We start from the raw sequence: 20115 nt of genomic DNA, 5'->3' as shown, positions 1-20115 counted from the left end.
CTTCTGCACAGCAAAAGAAACTACCATCAGAGTGAACAGGCAACCTACAGAATGGGAGAAAATTTTTGCAATCTACTCATCTGACAAAGGGCTAATATCTAGAACTTACAAAGAACTTAAACATATAATCACATTTCTAATCTTTATGAGATGTTTCTTTGGAAGCTGTGGGTGTTGCCGACAATCTGGAACATCCATCATGTTTAGTTTTGGAAGAGAAGTAAAATATAATGATGGGATACATGTATTCACATGGATATTCTTAAGGGGCCTAGCCTTACAAGTCTTAGAAAATTAACTGCTTAAGCTCTTATACTCTGAACTGGGCATAGATGGATTAAATAATTAATAAAAATTGAATACTTAATAAAAATTCAGAATTTAGAAAAGACATTTGTGAATGTGCTACTAAAAGACATTTGTGAATGTGCTACTGAATAAGTCAGAGCCAAAGGTTTGGACGAAAATGCGGGCTCACCCAGATTAAGCAGTGCTTAACTGGTAAATTAAGTTTCAACATTTATAGTTCATCTTGGCAGCTGCTCATGTCCTGATGTCATGCAGCCATGATGTAAGCGAGAAAGAGTGATGTTTTGCAATAGAGGGATTTTGGTAACCCTTCCCATGAGTGTGGGTTGCAGGATATCAATATGTATATCACTTCAGAGACAGCATGTTACATTTTGTAATGCAGAGACACTAAATAACTTCCTTATGGTCCTCTCATAGATGAATCGTCTTCATGTTTAAATCAAAAGCTAAAATTGCTGATGTTTGTTATTTTCTTACGACCTTTTTCTCAATTAAATATAATGAATGGAAATCTTGACATTACCAAAATGAACATGTTAAAATTTAAGGATTAGATTCGTATTGTTCCAGGAAAGACTAAAAGATGAACTATGTTATAATTTCATCCTTTTCAAATTTTATGAAAACACAACTATACGAAAAGTTACCTTGGGAAATATAATATAATGAATATAAGAATATAATGACAAGCATTTGCAATTACTTTTTTTGCAAATTTACTGACTCCAGGATGGAAGATTATTTTCTGTACCCTGTCCTCATTATACTCTGAAATGCTAAATAATAAAGCACTCACGAATATTGATGACTTAAAAATGTGTTCTCAAATAATTGAAGGATAGACAAAGGGAAGCGATAAAATGGGGAATGAAAGAAATTGATGAACCTCTTGGCTAGCGTAATGTAGTTAAAGATGCCAGAAACATGTTGGCATTTGTTTCCTAAATAATCCACCCCCAATTAATGATACATTGATTGATAGCTGAAAGTGTAGTTCTGAAGCACAAACTTTACTGAAAGGCTCTTTTTAGGGTCTTCTTGCATATAGAAAAAAATGAAACAATTTCCAAATATCTTATACTTATGCATTTTCCCACTTAAGTTCTGCTTAGGTACTTAAATATTGCCAGATGTGGCTCTAGCTCCATAGGAATGTCAGAAATTCCTTCCTACAAAATTAATGCTAGAAACTACAGGATCACAAGATTGTTTTATATGAAATATCATAAACAGACGGTTATCATAAGCCACACTCTTGAGTTTCTATACAATCTCACAGGGTAGATTTTATGTTGTTAATAAGTACTACTGTATAGTGATTTGTTTTTCTAAGACCAGCCGAGCGAGCACAAAAGAACCAGCAGGTAGGCAAGTGTAGGAGCAAAACTGCAAGTTTATTTTGGTAACCTAAGGTGTGGGGAAGAAGTCTGTCGGCCTCCGGCAAAGAAGGCCGACAGAGTCCCCCCATCGTGGGGCTCTCCGGCAGGGTTCCTACATCCCGACTTCAGTGGGGCTGGAGGAAGACCACGTGGCTCATTGGTGGAGAGCGGCTTTTCTAGGAGTGGGAGGGCAATAGGCAGGGCACGGGCGTGTCGGGGGCGTTCCGCAGGTGCGACCAGGTAAATCTTGGTCTCTTCGGATTGACGTCACCTGGTGCATGCCCAGTTGGTCTGCACCTTCCCGGGTCGCCAGCTGCATTTTCGCGCGTGCGGGAAAAGTTGGGAGGGGGGAAAAGTTGGGAGGGGGGGATGAAGAACCCGGAAGTGCACCATCTTGCCTCCGTTCGTCCAAACATATAGGTGAAAAAAGTTGAATCTCTGTATTTGTTTTGGTTAACATTTTGGTTTTGCAACCTGATGATTTTAATTCTCTTCCTGATGTTCTAATTTTAATTATATTGTGTTTGTAATTTATAAGTATTTATAGACAACAAATATTTATAATCTTTAAAGTTATCATCCCTCCAGACTCCAGCATTAATTTCTTTCTCCTTTTATCAGGAGGTAGTTCTTAATTAATTAAAGGCAATTCTGTATTATTTGTTCCCATACTCTCCCCAGCTATTTTACGTCTTTTTGAAATACTCAGGAAGAGAATCACTTTCTAGGTGTGGTCTGTCACTGGAGTCACTGGGAGGAAACTTCAATTCTCCACTCCTTGGTATGATGTAAGCTTTGCATACTGTGTAAAAACATTCAGAAAGTGCTGACTGCAGTCCATTTGCATTAAATTCCTTCTGAAGAAAAAACAAAACAAGTTAAATACCTTCTACACAAAGGGAAGCAGATTTTAAGTTTGGTTTAGGAAGGAATGAAAAGTTATAATTTAATGTAAATGAAAGGCTTGTTGCTGGACTGCCATTGCAAGAAGAGTCAAGTTTGATCCTCTTTTCACCACTCATGATCAAAATTGTCTTGCTTATCTATATCACAAATGGAAAAAAAAAAAGTCCACTGTTTTAGATTGAATCTTAAAAAATGATAGCTATTATTACTCTTTAATATTTTATATTTCCTTGAAAAATAAATTATTTTACAAACTAAACACTAAAATATACACGTTAGATAATATCGAGTCGTGTGTTTCAGGGTTAGAGGTGGGGTTGAGGTCCATCTCAACATGCTGATGTTGAGGATCTCACCGGCAATGCACATTTGGAAAAAAATTTCCTTATTCCACTGTCAAGTTTTAGAGTTACGAGGGCCTTGTAGAAAATGAAACCAAAGCCCAAATAAATTAAGCGACCTGCATATGACTGTTTGAATTAAGTGGCAGAAATATAACTAAGAAGAAGGATACTGATTTTTTCTTTTTTTCAGATAGAGTTTCGTTCTTGTCGCCCTGGTTGGAGTGCAGGGTGGCCATCCTGGCTCACTACAACCTCTGCCTCCCAGGTTCAAGTGATTCTCTTGTGTCAGTCTCCGGAGTAGCTGGGATTACAGGCATGCACCATCATGCCCAGCTAATTTTTGTATTTTTAGTAGAGACGGGGTTTTACCATGTTGGCCAGGCTGGTCTCAAACTCTTGACCTCAGGTGATCCATCCGCCTCGGCCTCCGAAAGTGCTGGGATTACAGGCGTGAACCACCGCGCCTGGCCTGGATACTGATTCTTATTATTTTGACTGTTACTCCATTTTTTTTTCCTCTCCCTCTTACATGCAAATCTGTTAACAAGTGTTCAAAAATGATAAGGAAAGTTTCCACATGCTGTGGTCTGGTGAAAAATTCTATATCCTGTTTTCAGTTTCTATTTTAGGGCCAATTGTAGACTTTTATTCAGGAGGAGAGTTCTAGGATTTCGGTCCAAATGAATGGTCACCGGGTAATTCCACTGATAACTGGAGGAAGTGATGAACAAAAGCATTAGGGACCAGTGAGTCCAACACAAAGTTTTATAATCCATGTAGAAATGGAAATGCTTTGCCTACTCCAGACTTGATATCCAGATAGCTTCAGTCTTCAGAAACTCTAGTTTATTCCATATTTTACATATAAAGGCTGTATGTTGTTACAAGCTGTGTATGATTTGTATTTGCCTTGGATTTTCCATTCTGTTTTCAGTGGCTTAGATTTAAGACATATGTTTGGTTCACTGGAGGTACCTTAACACTGATTTCATTCTAAAAGCTGACATCACATTCTTTTAGACACCATGAAAACAACAAGTTTGGGATAAGGTTCATTGAGCAAATAAAATTAGGCCCATCTAGGTGGTAAAAAATGCTGGGTAGTAAGAACATGAAGAACCCAAGCAAGGCATTGCTTTGGCTTGCTGCAAGGTTGATTATTATTCCCATGAAAATTCACATCTGACACAGCCAGAGGCATGAAACTCAGTCTTTCTGTAGTGAGAATAATAACCACACAACAACAAAAAACCCGGAGTGAAACTATGAACTTGACTTCTGTCCCTGCAGCTTGTTCACTTGGCTTCCATCACTCCTTAAGGATGGCAAAGTCTAAAGGCCAATGCTGAATTTTATCTTCTCATTTTATTGTGATCCCAACTTTCATTATTTTTGAGCCTAGTCAGCTTGACAAGTTTTGTTGTTTCATGTTAAAACTTTAATTTTGGGCTCACTGATCTCTACAGCTGCCTTGATGAAAATTCTTTACAAAGGCCTCACAGCGGTCGTCTTTCTCCAGAACAGACATTGTAAGGTGATTTCAATTTTAGACACCTGAAACAGAGCATTGGTTACCATATGAATTTGACTATGGTTCATATAGGTCATTGAAGCTTACATAAATGCACCCCGCAGCAGTTGCGCTTGGTGTCCCTCCCAGATCACCTTTACCCATTGGTCAACCCATCCCTCAGCATCTGTGGGCATTAACAGGCTCATTGGCAGCAGTCTCCCAGGGTTTGCCCACAGCCAACTGAGTGCCCTGGCAGGAGATTGCTGGGAGATTACAAGCCCCTGTTCCTTACCCCACATGAATCCATGATTGAATAATATGGGATATTGAAATCCAGATGCCTCTTCTCCTTGTGAGAAGTCTACACTGCTATTGACATTCTAGATCTCCCTGTGGAATCAGACTGGGGCTACACTTCAGTTAAACCCACATCTTTGCTTAGCTGCTTCTTGTGCTCCATCTGCTTTCCTTACTTTATTACACGTTTCACCTAAAACAAAGGTAGAGTACTCCCTCAACCAATCACATGTACAGTAATTTCCATCTGAAGGCTCTGCTCCTAGGAAATCTGACCTCAGAGAGCCACCTTAGTAATGTGGAAAAGTCTTACCTCCTCCTCCTCATTATTATTAGATTTCTTGGTCTGTTAGGCAAATCTACAACTGATATAATACAGATTTGATTCTCTCCAAGAAGTATTTGTTAAGCAAAATAAACTTTTCTAATTTTGAACAGGCAGTTTTGGTTATTCAGAAATGACAACTTTTTAGAGTACAGCAAGGGAAATAATGTATTTGTATTTTTTTGTTAGGGTATCTCACTTTATTTCTTGACTTTATCCTAGTTACATGGATTTAAGGAAAAATTACTCATGTGGAAAAAAACAAGAATTAAGAATGAATATGTAAATAATTACAATTATTTGTAGATTATCTTCTTAAGTTTTTAGCCAAAGACAGTATCTTCTGAAGATACCCCCAGTTGATGTCTGGGAAGAAATGGTCAATGTTTGTCACACATTTTAATTCAGTTTTTACTTGTTTCTTGATTTTATTTCACTCAACAAATATTTACTCAGTGTGTGTTGTGTGCTAGGCATAGTGTAAGGCACTGAATACACAATTTTGAACAAGACACACTTAGTCCCTACTTTCTTGGGGCCTGCTGTCCTTGTCATTTACAATTTTAATGTGGGCAGACAGAGATAGGATGAAGGGAGACTGTACTTTTAAACTCTCCTATTACAACTGAAGGCAAATTTTTACCACTCATCTGGGTTTATGAGAAAAGGCATGAAAAATATTACATAGAAACTTTTTGCCAGATTTACAGCTCTTTTTTAATTAAAAAAATTTTACATGTCAATTCCTGGCACATTATAGGGGCTGAATAAATATTTGTCAAACAAATGCGTATGAAGTGACTTCATATTTTGTCTTTTTCATACCTTTTTCTTATATAGCAGTAAAAAATAACAAGAAAACCACTTAATAGTAATCCAACACCAATCCCAATTGCAATGTATTTTTCATAAGAATCCACAGCATATGAAGTTAAAGTCAAGTGCTCACACCTTTCTCCAGTATAACCAGTAAAACACCTTTAAAAAAAGAAAAAAAAGTTTAATTTTAAAACCTATGGTAGTAGAAATACAAATAAATAACCTGTTTCAATAAATTTAAAAAAATAAATGGAAATAAGGAATTTAAATTGAAGAGGCAAATACCAAATGAAAGCCAATCTGTTAAGGGCAATGAAGCAGCTGTGCATTTTCCAATAATCATGAAGGCCCCATATTTTCCCTTCATTAGTAGAGGGAAAAGGTAGTGTTCTTGCATAATTTACTCTAGAAAAATCATTAGCCTATTCTTCCATAGGAGAATACTGGGCAAATCATGATCATAAAAATAGTATCTTAGTTGCTCTAGAACTTAATATTCCTGTAATGTTTTTGCCTTAGTTTCCTTCATTTCATCCTGAAAACAACCCCAAAACTTAAAATCACCTTTGCATGTTGTTAAAAATGCAGATTCTGATTCAGTAGTTCTGGGGTAGAGCATAGATCCTGCATTTCTAAAAAGCACCAGGTTCAAGAGATGCTACTAATCTGGCAACCATGTTTTTAATTAATGAGGATTAAATAGTTTAGACAAAAGACTCCTTAGATATTCAAATATGTAGAGGCCTGTCAAGTCATGTTCAGATTATGCACCCTTTTAAACTAAAGAGAGAAAAGTGTGGAAATGTACTATATGAAACAACAGAGGCATAAACTCATCTCCTGTCTCTAGGACTTGGAAATTTCTTTGCGTTTACCTGCAGATGGCTTTCTCTAGCTCATGGTGGAACGCACAAGCACCATTGATGCAGTAACTGTTATGATCTTCCAGGCAAAGGTGTGAGAACTTCAAGGCTATGGGTCCTTCTAAGTTGTCAGCTAGGAAAAGGAGATACAATATTAGCAAATGAAATGTGTCTTACTTTTATGGTAAATTTTTAATACATATGTAAATAAATTTTTAATTTTAAGGATTTTGGGGGTGGTGCTGTGTCCTTTAAACTATTGATTCTCTTAGCAGGTTGTATTCACAAGGGCCGGGTTAATATCATCTAGACATATTATTAATTAATTAGGGGATGGAGGTAGATTGATGATTGTTTCATTTTTTAAAGCAACGTAGTAAGACAGAAAAGGCAACAAATTCGCCAAAAGGTGGCAGCATTGGTTCTAGTCTTAGCAGGTTATTATGAGCAATGCTTCCCAGACTTATGCCTGAGTACTAATTAATATAGAAGATCTCACATAATATTTCCATTTTCTTCCTTTACACCTGAGAAGTCAGCACTTAGGAAGATTTGAATTTACACTGTGAGATAATAAACAAGATTCTTATTCCTGATTCTCTGATGTACAAAAGACATTGCCATTCTTGGTGTTTATGCAGTGGGAATGACCCTTGGGTAAAATTGCATAATTGAGTCCTTTGGGGTATACTTTTTGATTCTTAAATTTTTCTCAAGCAGAATCAGTGGCAGTTTACTTGTCATTTTTAGAAATAAACATATTTCCTCATCATTATGATAAAGGTACACCATATTTGCCTTGCTAAGATTAAGCAAATCTTACTTGTTTTTAGGGAAAAAACAGTTTTAAGAGGCATCCTTTTTTATATTAAAAATGTTAAATCTTTAGATGTTAAGATTACAAACAAGATACTATGCTGTATTACTTTATTTTGGTGAGAACACACATTACCTTCTAATTCACATTCATTTTGTTGAATAGGATGAATACAATTTATCATTTTAATAATTAATTCTCAGGCAGTGAGAATTTTCCATTAAAAACTGTGCTAGGTGCTTTCTATTTCAAGACTAAACAAGTTCGATTAACTAAGCCTGAAACTAGATTTCACAGAAAAATGTGAGAATTAAGCCATTTCTGAAGAAAAGTTATACCAGAGAGACTCATCTTTCCCCTAAGAATGAGGAGAATGATCATAACTTTATAAGAATTTTTCTAAGATACTAGATTGATATTTTTAAGTTAGATAAAAAGCAAAAGGAAAAATTAAAGTTCTCCATCAAGAAAGCAAAGGAAAAATACAGAAATGATATACAGTTATCATTGGTTCCACATATTCATAGGTTCCACATCTGTGAATTCAACCAACCTCATATGGAAAATATTTGAAAAAAAAGCATCTGTACATAACATGTACAGACTTCTTTTCTTGTCATTATTCCCTAAACAATGCAGTATAACAGCTATTTATGTAGTGTTTACAATGTTTTAGGCATAACTAATCAAGGGATGATTTAAAGTACATGGGTGTGTGTCTATAGGTTATATGCAAATATTTTGCTATTTTATATAAGGGATTTGAGCATCTGTGGATTTTGGTACCCTCTGGGCAGTAGGAAGAGGTCTTGGAACCAATGTTGAACCAATTATGAAGGATGACTGTATTAGATTCCTTTTTACTGTTATTATTACTTGTAACTCAAAAAATTTTATTTGCTGTTCACCATTAAGGAAGAACAAAAACATAGTACTGAGCATGCTATTACGAAGTCAGTCACTGAGAGAAAACTATGCTTCTTTAATTTTCTGCAGTATATTATATTCTTTTTTCTTTTTTTATTTTATTTTATTTTTTTTTTCAGATGGACTCTCACTGTGTCGCCCAGGCTGGAGTGCAATGGCCCCATCTCAGCTCGCTGCAGCCTCCCCCTCCCGGGGTCAAGCAATTCTCCTTCATCAGCCTCCTGAGTAGCTGGGATTACAGGCACGTGCCACCATGTCCAGCTAATTTTTGTATTTTTAGTAGAGACGGGGTTTCACCATGTTGGCCAGGCTGGTCTCAAACCCCTGACCTCAGGTGATCTGCCCGCCTCAGCCTCCCAAAGTGCTGGGATTACAGGTATGAGCCACTGCACCAGGCCAGTATATTATATTCTAATAAGGTGTTTCCTCTTTGTTCAAAGGCTTAGAAGACAAATAGTTGGCTAAAAGTTATTCTAAAACCCACATTGATCTCGTTTTGCAAATCAACAGATATTCAAAAAATCAAATGGGTAAAATATTTTGAGACAGTCATTTAAAATTTTAAATTATTGATGAAATGAAGAACACTGAGATATGACAATCTTCCTTTATTTGCCTGACTCTGAGTACAAGATATTGTTTCCTCTGTCCTAAATCACATTGCCAGCCTTCACATAGCAATCAGGATGCAATTTGCAGAAGAATCATAACCACTCAGTCACAGGTCTTGGTAAGCAGCAAGCTTTCCAAGTTTCACCTCTAAGAGTTTAAACAGATTTGAGAAAGAACGCTGATGCTCAAGAGCATCCAGAAGCCACTGTGATAATAATTAAATACGAAAGAAAATATATCATCACCATCAATAACAAAAATTGGGTACAAGTGGTTAGGAAATAGAGCATATGCTAAAATAACAACAAAAACTCCAAAGCAAACAAGAAAAAAGATCATTCCAAAGATGAAGGAAAGTGCTTTTCATCTTGTAGCCATAATGTATTTGGCAGCAAAGCTTATAATCACAGATCAAAATATAATGTTGCTCATCAAGAATGGCAAAATGGGGACAAACTGTCTCTGAACACACAGGGGTTATTGGGAACCAAGCAGAAATGAAGCAGAAAATGTGGCCTGTTTCACATTCAAGACAGTAACTGAAGACAGCTTTTGTCTCATTTGCTTCACTTCCTCCTTTTAAAAGGGCAATTATTTGCTGGCACATTTATCTGTCACTTCAATTTAACAGCATCTTGCTAAAAGAGTTGATATATCTAATAATAAAATATGTATTAAAAATGGCCAATGTTGCTTTTATCACAATCCAAATTTCTCTCCCAAGTTTTAGAAAAGTCTTGTGAAATATGAAAATGGGAAGAAAATACCTTCTGTTTTGTTAACTGTCCAGTTACCTTGCTGGGCTGTGATTGGAGGTGTTACAGTCACGGCTGCCTCTTCAGTCAGTGCTGTCATTGCTGTATTAAGGGGGCAAAAGCATCTTTAACAGAGAGCCTCCTTCTATGTACAAGCAACAGATGGAAAGTATTCTTATTCTGTTTATTCCTATTTCTATTTTTTATTTATTTATTTCAGTTGAAATCCATAATGTGACTAGGGCAACATCCTTAGAGTTTTTCATCCATTCCATTGACTATATTAGGATTAGAGCAAATAAAAACCCAATTTTAAAGACCATTGATACATTTACATATTAATCCAAAAATAAGAACACTATAGTATAGTAACTAAATGCATCAATCACTCTTCAATTGTATAAAGCAAACATTCTGGAGGTCTCAAAAAAGGTGTCAAAATATATTAGGAAAGAAACATACAAGACATAAGAAACTAAATTAAGCCACAGATTCATTACTCTGATCTTTGCCATAAAGAACAACTGTTAGAAGCCAACTTCTTTCTAATGCAGAGAAAATAAATTCTATTCACATTTTACACTGATATAAAGTTAACAAAACAAAAGGAAATTACCTACCGTTGAATAAAAGATAGACTGATATTGGAACTTCCAAAGCCATTTCCTGTAGTTGCTTAACTTTCCTTCTCTTATCCTTCTAGACTGACGAGTGGAAGGTTTTTATTGAGCTCTGAGTCTTTGTGGCATTTATATTTCATGAAGCGTCATCTGGCAGTTCTTACCAATCAAAAAAATATGTACTTCTGGCAGCAGCAGAAAGCCTCTGGGCGCTCACGCACTTGTTTAGGATACCTGTATTATCTAGCAATGCAATCAACCTCTCTTTTGAAACATTGGTTTCCTGTTACCTGTGGGCATAATCATGTATGTAAAAGTACTTAAAACAACAAGAACAAAATGTGATTTCGGAAAGGCTCCCATTGATGTGAAGAGAACTATACCGCTCTAACAATGCTAGAAACCTATACAGGAGTTCAACAAACATAACTGCAAATTAGGAAGCAGCATAACCTGTTTCTAAAAGAAATATCCCTGAAACTGTAGTTGGTTATACCACCTTTCATTACAGACTATGAGTTCTATTTCAAATCAAAATAATTTGTTAATTTAGTTGCAGGGAACAGTTAAATTTGTGAAAACAGAGACATTTCATATTCCATTTTAGTGTTTGTTCCTTAGTTATAATATGATAAGTGCTGTAAATAAAATTATTTGTAATAGTATAACATTCACCTTTCTGTCATCCTGCTATTTAACATTTTTCTGAGTAAATGAAATCGGCTACCATGTTCCAGAAACAACAATGCTTAAATCTGCATCCCAATGATTAAGCTACAGAGAACCAGTAAAGTACCAACATAATGATAATAGCAGTAATAATAATACTAAAATTCTCTATTAAGAGAAAATTAAGATGACATTTAGTTTGGATACATCCAGTGAATAGAAAGATTCTAAGTTAATACAACATTCAAATTATTTCTCAATGTTCATCTAGTTGTAATTATTAAAGTGGCACTTTAAAGGCCAAAATATGTCATTACAGCTACTATATTTTAAAACTACAGAAATTTTCACTTGCCCCAAATTACTATAAATAATTTATAAATACATCTTCCTGAGGCACTGAGTCTTTCTGCCTGGAATTTCAATTGCTTGCATTTTCTTGAAACTTGAAACCTCAAAACCCTAAAAACATATTCAAGTCAAGATAGGTTATCTTTTGCATCATGTCCACCCAGCAAATTAGATTTACCAGAAAGGAGCCCTTTCACTATTCGAATATAAATGTGGTGTTAGAAATCACACAAGAACAAGCTTGTTGAACTCATTATAACTTGGGCAATCACTTACCACAGGAGTCATCATTTTAAAGTTAAAATAATATAATAGTACTTGACTCACTTTAAATGTGTCTACATTTTGCATTTCTACTTTTGTAGGTTTTTTAAAACCTGTTGATTACTAAGTCAATTTCTGGATAATATATTTCCCAGGCAAATAACATTTGAATTATAAATTGAACAATCTTCTTTGCACCATTGCTGAGTATTCAAGAAGAAATCATTTACAAAAGATTACATAAACCATCACAATTCTTTTTGTAGTTTCTGGAGGGAGATGTTAGGACTCATATTAAAAACTTTAGTTCTTTTTTTCCTTTCTTTTTTATTTTTATTTATTTATTTGTTTTCTTTTGAGATGGAGTCTCACTCTGTTGCCTGGTCTGGAGTGCAGTGGCGCGATCTCGGCTCACTGCCAGCTCCGCCTGCCGAGTTCACACCATTCTCCTGCTTCAGCCTCCTGAGTAGCTGGGACTACAGGCGCCCACCACCATGCCCTGATAAATTTTTGTATAGAGACAGGGTTTCACTATGTTAGCCAGGATGGTCTCGATCTCCTGACCTTGTGATCTACCCACTCCCAAAGCGCTGGGATTAAATACTTTATTTCTAAGACTGAGACACCAAAGTATGAAGATTATCTTTGTAAAAACTCTTAACTGTAGCTGGTGCAGTCCTTTGCACTTCACAGGTTTCCCTACACATCTCAATTCTTTCTTCAGTAACCCTGGCCCATACAAATCCAGTGCCTAACATCTAGTAAATACTTAATGAATCTGTCTTCAGAGAATAAGGAAATAAATAACAGGCATTATTTCTATTCTCACATGACAAATGACAAATTGAGGCTCAAAAGAATTAAGTGACTTGCCAAAGGACATTTCTAGAGTCAGGACTTCAATCCTGGCCAGGTGCAGTGGCTCATACCTGTAATCTCAGTACTTTCAGAGGCTGAGGGAGGAGGATTACTTAAGCCCAGGAGTTTGAGACCAGCCTGGGCACCAGAGCAAGACCCTGACTCTACAAAAAATAAATTAGCTGGGCATGGTAGTCTGAGTTACTTGAGAGGCTCAGTAGGAGGATCACTTGAGCCTGGGAAGTCAAGGCTGCAATGAGCCATGATTATATCATGTCACCCCAGCCTGTGCTACAGACCCTGTCTCAAACAAAACAAAACAAACAAACAAACAAAAAAAAGGACTTCAATTCTATATTTTCACATTCGAAATCATATACTGTTTCCATTCCCCTAGCTGTGTCCTCTTGTAGGAGTTGTTGAAGTGATCTCAAAAGAATTCCCTTAATTATCTCCTAAAATCAAGCTTTAAATAAATTACTTTTATTAGAAAAAAACTAAATATTTAATGAACTGTGATTTTCACTCACATCTGGGCTGAGAGACGGAACTGCAGCCTCTCTGATAAACTGGGCCACTTAATATAGAAACCCATCTTCTGCTTTAGTTTATGGTGTATACCAGAAAGTAACTCTAAGTCATCAAACATGTTGCCTTTCCTCTGGGATCCGTACTCATGGCTCCCACTTACAGTCTTTACAGGGAAGTCCACTCCCTTCACATCTTCAATCCTCTCACCCAAAAGTCCTTCCTCCAAATCGTAAAGAATGCGGGAGATGGATACTGTAAGGTGGTTTTTCTGATATCTTTATTCATTCTTAATATGCATTAAAGTAGGTTAGGGTGAGAAACGAGAAGGAAATGAGAGGCTAAGAGCTCCACTATTACTTTTCCCTTATGCCATGTTTTCGGGTTTTTAAATGTACTTATCTCTCTTCTTCTAGAAGTTTATTTTAGAAGAGAGAATATCTGAAAGTTTATTCTTCCCTCCCCTTTCTATCTTTTTTTCCTTGCTGTTTCACTAACTCAACCAAAATGTGTTGCTGGTCATTGGCAGAGAATGGTGATCAGTTCATTGATTCTCTCTCTAGGTTTATTCTGTCACTTTCATGGATTCAGTTGCATTCATTCACAAAATATTGAATGACTACTATATCCATGGCACTGGGCTGGGTGAGATGATATTTATAAGACAAATAGATAAATCATGGATAGATTTTGACTTCAAGGAACTAAAGGGATCTAGGCAAAGTACATACATAACTGCAGTACTGGGTAGAGAGTGACAACTGCCATGAATGTGTGCATAAAGGGCTCTGAGAACTAAGGGATGGCATTTTTCATGGACAAGTTTCATTTGAAGTGAATCTTAAATAACAAGTAGGATTTAGACACCCAGTGATAAGAGAAAGGACTTGGGGTTGGAGGTGGGATCTGAGGGAAGGCAGAGTGGATTAGTAAAAGGAGTGGCTTCTGACTCACATCATCCCAACAGATTTTGTTGTGAATTCAAATTCCACCTTTTCTGTCTATTTGGCCTTGGCTGAGGCTTTTTAATAATCAGGAGGGTCAATATTTTTTTCATCTATTAAGTGGAGATTGTCAATAATGAGCAAAGACAAAAAAAAAAAAAAAAAAGGAACTTTGGGAGGCCAAGTCAGAAGAATTGCTTGATCCCAGGAGTTTGAGACCAGTTTAGGCAATACAGTGAGACTGCTCTCTAGGTGGCACTCGCCTGCAGTCCCAGCTACTCCAGAGGTTGAGGTGGGAGGATTGCTTGAGCCTCAGAGGTGGAGGCTACAATGAGCAGTGATCACACCACTGTACTCCAGCCTGGGAAAGAGAGCGAGACCCTGTCTAAAAAAAAAAAAAAGAACAAGAGGAAAGTATTTAGCACATGCTAAGTGCTCAGTTTAGGATAGTTGTTACTATTGAGTAAGTGTAGAAAGACACAGAGTGTGTATAATGGTTACCAAGGCCAGGAATTTAGTGTGACAGTATATGCTGACGAGTCCTAAATTCTTATCACTAACTATGAATTCTTATCCTCTTCCTAGACTGATAATACTTCAGAATTCTTATCTATGTATTATGTCATCACCTCAAACTTAACATATTTTAAACTGAACATATTATCACAACTCCAAAATCAGCTCCCTTTTGCAATTTCCTCATGTTAGTCAATGATAACAACTTCTGATCTCTAGCTACAATTCTTGTAACTTGCTGAATACTGCCAAATTCTGATTTATCCACTCCTCAAATTTGTTTTTGCATACTTATCCAGCTGTACCACTCTCCAAAACAAACCTTTCATTTTTGTCTCATTGCAACTCTTGCTTTCATACATATATGCTAAGCTCATAATAATTTCTGTAACTTTATTATGTTCTTTAGGGCGCCCTTTACAGATACTTTACAGATACAGATGTGGTAGGAGAAGAAAACAATCTTTACGCTCCTCCACAAGGCCAACATGTCTATCTTTTAAGGACATCAAATAACTATGAAGTTATGGTTCCAATAAAGTGACTTTACTTCTGTAATATGTTGACTCTGTCACCGAACCTTAGGTTCCTCTGAGCTCTCTCCCTGATCAGGTCTTGATCTAGACCCGTCGAGCCCAGTTTTAGCAAAGAATCCTGCTAAGTCAGTTTATAGAGAGTCCCTCACCCTTGCTATTTTATCTAGTTTCTGATCCCCTTCCTTTGATATCTAAGCATTTGGCCTGCTGTTACCAAGCATCCTGACAAGCCAGTTCAGTGAGAATCCCCCTGCCCTGAATATCTAAAGTTCCTCTTAGTAATTTTCCATCCACCAATCCCCTAGCTCTGCTCATTGACTATAAATCCCTAGCTGTCCATGTTGTATTCAGAATTAGTTCAGTCTCTTTCATCCACTGCAATGGTCTTCACATCTTCTTGACTGTTTTAAACAAGTGTCAGAGTAATTTTTCTTCTACAGCATTTTAATTAGTTTACGGGAAGTCTAAATTCTGAATGTTACTCCAAAGGAACTATTCCTGCACCTCTGCTGGGGTAGAGCTCAAAATTACAGTCTTCACATTTTCCACATACATGTATTTTAGTCACTTTGTTTTGGGAGTTAGGAACCCTTAAAAATTAAAGAGGCCCTTTCTGAATGTTTGCTTGGAAGCTTTAAATGTAAACTTCTGTCAGGGTTATCAAACAGCAATTGGTCTGAATTGACTGTGGAATATGCTATATAACCTTTTCTTTCACATTTTAGAAACTTGTACATTTCTCCAGGATGTAGTAAGGAAATGAGTAAGAAATTTATATCTATCTTAAGAAAAAAAGAATATAGCTTTTCTTCAAATTGCTTTTATTATACTGTTGCAATGGTATTAATTATAAACATCTAGTCTATTTTCACACAAATGGTCACGAGTACACACTGATAAAGACATGCGCTGGGTAAGAGTCACTATTGGTACATAAACATACTGGGATTTGGGCACGAAAACACAGTATCAATTAAACAGCTTTAGCAGTCTCAAAATAGACTTCAATGACATTCATATATATTTCCTAATTTAAATTGTGTTAGAAACGTTGCATCTACTTTGAGGAACAAATGCTATAACAGAAAAGGGAAGACATTTAGGTAAGAAGGCAGGAGATTTTTAGTTGTATACTAAGGTTTAGTTTTGGCACATTGAAAGTATCATGTTTTCCTATTAGATTTCTGAATTTGTGAACAAACATTAACAGCTGCTGTTCTTTAATATGACCTAATTCATGCTATATTTGTGGGAAAATACAACTTTAGTTTTGTCTGTTTACTTATTTTTTGATTTTTCCATTATTGCTCAGTGAAAGTACTATCCAAATATTTTTTAGAAGAAGAAAGAAACAACATTTAAACCTAAGACATTCTTCATGTATTTTTACTGTGGCAAGCAGTCATTCACAATGTGATATAATCATTACTCTTAGCAGTCACTCACAATGTTATAAAATCATTACCCTTCCAAATAGCATTGCATTTTTTGCCTTCCTGGAATATTTTCCTTTCCTTAAATAGAACATCATTTCTCATTAGGATGGACTTATAGGATGCATTTGGGGGATAGTTGAGATCAAGATTTTATTTTCAATATTCCATTTTTCTTGCAGTAAGCAAGCTCTTTTTCAGCATATGACATAGATCATAAAATATACTGAAAATGTGAGCATGCAAATAGCAAAACCTAAATTACATTTTATATGGGTACCCATTTGGCTGACAGGACATTTGTTGAAAACATATTATATGTAATATTTAATTGTGTCAAAAATATATTTATTTATTATGAGCCCTTTATTGTTTTAATATTAAGAACAAATATCCTCAAAATAAACAATTGTTACTAAAATTTTCATTGGAATTGTTTTGGTTGTTTTCTTAAAACTCAAAATAAATTAGCAGGAAATACACAAAATTATGTGAATCATTTGATTCACAATGATTTCATCCATGAAAAAATAAATACCATGTAGAAATAAATAGCTTTGTAGTAAAATATAAAGGTTTTACCCTTTGTCAAATAAACAAATAGCATGACTTCAGTTTGCTTCATCCTTTTATGTGATCTAGTAAATGATTTTTTTAGCTGCCAGAAGGGTGTTCTTCAGAAGCATTGCCACTGTCATGGGTCCCACACCTCCTGGAACTGGAGTGATAAAGCCAGCTTTCTTCTTAACAGCTGATGAGGAAAAAAGCCAAACAGAATATTCTTTATTTTAAAATTATCTGAGATTTTAATATTTTTAAACATGCTGAATATAGTGGTTCTTTCTTCATTATATATACAAATAATTTTTAGAACCAAGCAGGCTGTAATAAACAGACAAACACACATACACAAGCAGCGCACTCACTTAGACAAATAATTCTGTGGATGGTATCTAAGGTGGACAGAAAGACCACAATGGACCAACACTGTAGGTTCAAGCTCCATGCAGCTCAGTTTGTTTTACAAATGAAACCCATAATTGACCCAGTTACTTGTAATTCTAGTTAACTAATTTTAAAATACATGATACTGGTCACAAAAGGGACACAGAATACAGAAAGTTTAGCACATACCATTTATTAAGTAGAATTATTCCTGTTATAACAATATCACAATGTATATGTGGATAATACATTTCAATTCAAGTCTAATAAGTATCATTAAATATACTTGCATTATGAATACATACATAGTCCTCTTCAGAGGTATTCAGTGAATACCTTCAGACTTATTCAGTGAATACAGATGGTCCCCAGCTTGCAATGGTTTCACTTAAAATTTTTTGATTTTTCAATTGTGCAAAAGCTATACAGATTCAGTGGGAATTATACTTCAAATTTTGAATTTTGTCCTTTCTCCCAGGTAGCGATATGTGATACAATACTTCTCAAGATGCTGAGTAGTGGCAATAAGCCAAAGCTCCCAGTCAGCCAAGAGATCAACCAATGATCAACCATGATCAACCAATACTCTACAATGTACTGCATTATGAGATTATTTGTCCAAATATAGGCTAATGTAAGTGTTCTGAGCATGTTTATGGTAGCCTAGACTAAGGTATGATGTTTGGTGTATTAAATGCATTTCTGACCTAATGATATTTTCAACTTAGGATTACCGGGATGTAACCCCATCATAAGTCATAGAGAATCTGTATACTTAAAGCAAATGGCAGATAACTTTCAGCAAGTTTTATTTCAGAATGTTTTCACACCCACAGTATGAAAGGTAAATGACTTACTGCATTCATTTACTTGATGGTATGGTGGTTTACTGTGTGTGTGAAATAAGAGCAATGAAGTTTTTCTAAATAACTTTTAGTAAAAAGTTAGCATAGACAATATTTCTATTAACTACATGCTATTTAGATATATTGCCTTTTACAATTAGCTCACATAGACTTCTGCATGAATCAAAATCAATAGATGTTGTCTATGTCTTTAGTATTATTTTTGCACAACTTATGTCGTCCTTTTGAAAGATGATTTGTGGAATTTACCTTTATTTGAAGAGTACATTGGAATAATTTTTTAAATTAGAGAAGAAGCAAATGAATAATATTGCTTTACTTGAAGAAAGGTCCAGTAAGCTTAAATATATCACAAATATATATAGTTAACATGTGTTATGAATTTTCTGATGGCATATTAGAAAGAAAAGATAAGAATACTGTGATTTGGAAGGTAATATTTCAGTTTTCCAGACAGCCTCTCTATACAGAAAGCACAACCTTTCCATTGCCACATTTACATCTAATGCATTCTATTCTGTAGAAACATCAGAATGGGTCAATAGTCATTCAATAAATAGCTATGAATTTTTAGTCCTTTCTTCTTTTGCTCTAACTGTTCCTACTACTTGGATCATTATTCCATCTTATCCAAACAAGAAACTCATTATTTCTTGAAAGCCAATGAAATGTCACCTGTCTGTAATTTTCCTGAAAAACTCATTCCTCCAGTGTTGAATTGAAAGTCCCATCATCTATATTTCCAATAATTTTATACCTACCTCCATTATGGAACTTAATACACTGTGCACTGTCTGTTCCCTTAACTAGACATCAGCATCTAGAAGGCAGAAGCTAAGTCACTGTGGTGGTTGTTTTTAATTCTTAGAAGGTGCACAGCTTAGGCACTCAGCAGATTCTGAGAAAGTGAACTTAAATTGCCCTTACTTAAAGTCTAAAATCAATTTGCAGAAATGTGCTTTTGACTGGATGTAAACAATATCAATTTAGTTTAAGCTAATTTACTGAAAAACTCGAGCTACTCATTTTGCTTTAGGGTGATAAACTGCATTTTCTACTTTTCAATAAGCTGACTTAATGGCCTGAGAAATGCCTTCCAGGACCTTTTCTCAAGCATTGGAGAAGCAATGCTTTTAAAATTTGTCTTTAGAAGAAACATTTATACTCCTCCTCCTCCTCCATACTGTACTATACTATTTATACTACTACTACCATTTATACTAATAGAACATAAAGTCATATATTTGTAAAGCACTAACTCTGAAACATTCATATATAAAAATAAAATTCTGCTAAATAATATGGGAAAGTGAAAATCAAGTGCAAATTGAATCTTCAATGGAAAACAAAATGATTTATTTCAAAATTTAAAAGTGGCATACAATTTGTTATATCAGAAAATCTATTGTGGGTATAAAATTATTTTTATATAGTTTAGTTTCTAACTTTGAAAGGTAAAGTGGCTTTGATATTATTTGTCTATGAAAAAATAGCAAAAATCATAGCTACTATCAATTGAGTACCTATTAATTACTTGCCAAGAATTATATACATTGTTTTAATAAGTAATATTTAATTATTTCCTTTTAATAGATGAGGAAACTGTGGCTCAGTGAAGTTACAGTGACTTATCACTCTCCTATATGGTAGAGACATTATTCACAGCCAGGTTTGAAATACTCTATAATTCCATACTTTCACCCCATTCCAATGCAA

At 35.4% G+C, this 20115-nt stretch overlaps 2 protein-coding genes across 7 annotated transcripts in view; both read right to left on the bottom strand.

Moving 5' to 3' along the window:
* Positions 1-2275: 2275 nt before the first annotated feature.
* Positions 2276-10596, bottom strand: EPGN (epithelial mitogen). Of its 6 annotated transcripts, none has more exons than XM_011927167.1 (5): positions 10490-10596; positions 9882-9971; positions 6771-6891; positions 5902-6054; positions 2276-4495 (listed from the first exon to the last, which is right to left on the bottom strand). In XM_011927167.1, the coding sequence occupies exons 1-5, from the start codon at positions 10530-10532 to the stop codon at positions 4438-4440; spliced, it is 465 nt and encodes a 154-aa protein (XP_011782557.1). In that variant the 5' UTR covers positions 10533-10596; the 3' UTR covers positions 2276-4437. The 6 variants fall into 6 exon arrangements, with proteins under 6 accessions (XP_011782557.1, XP_011782559.1, XP_011782560.1 ...); XM_011927169.1 differs by having other exon boundaries at positions 6028-6054; XM_011927170.1 differs by having other exon boundaries at positions 6028-6054; positions 9909-9971.
* Positions 10597-15959: 5363 nt separating this feature from the next.
* The window catches only part of MTHFD2L (methylenetetrahydrofolate dehydrogenase (NADP+ dependent) 2-like), a 138947-nt gene continuing 134791 nt past the window's right edge, over positions 15960-20115 (bottom strand). The window contains exon 8 of the mRNA XM_011927166.1: positions 15960-17339. Coding sequence (XP_011782556.1) covers positions 17227-17339 — 113 coding nt within the window. The 3' untranslated portion in view covers positions 15960-17226. The remainder of the gene's footprint in view (positions 17340-20115) is intronic.

The sequence above is a fragment of the Colobus angolensis genome, unplaced genomic scaffold (assembly GCF_000951035.1).
Source record: "Colobus angolensis palliatus isolate OR3802 unplaced genomic scaffold, Cang.pa_1.0 Scaffold70, whole genome shotgun sequence".
Taxonomy (NCBI): Eukaryota; Metazoa; Chordata; class Mammalia; order Primates; family Cercopithecidae; genus Colobus; species Colobus angolensis.
This window is presented reverse-complemented; position numbering and strand designations above follow the sequence as displayed.

What these genes read in the sequence shown, in the direction of transcription:
- EPGN (XM_011927167.1), bottom strand. Translation starts at nt 10,532, where the DNA reads ATGGCTTTGGAAGTTCCAATATCAGTCTATCTTTTATTCAACG. An exon ending in AGTCTATCTTTTATTCAACG is followed by an intron (nt 9,972 to 10,489) that starts GTAGGTAATTTC and finishes CCCTTAATACAG; the next exon opens with CAATGACAGCACTGACTGAA. An exon ending in TACTGCTATATAAGAAAAAG is followed by an intron (nt 4,496 to 5,901) that starts GTATGAAAAAGA and finishes GCTCTGTTTCAG; the next exon opens with GTGTCTAAAATTGAAATCAC.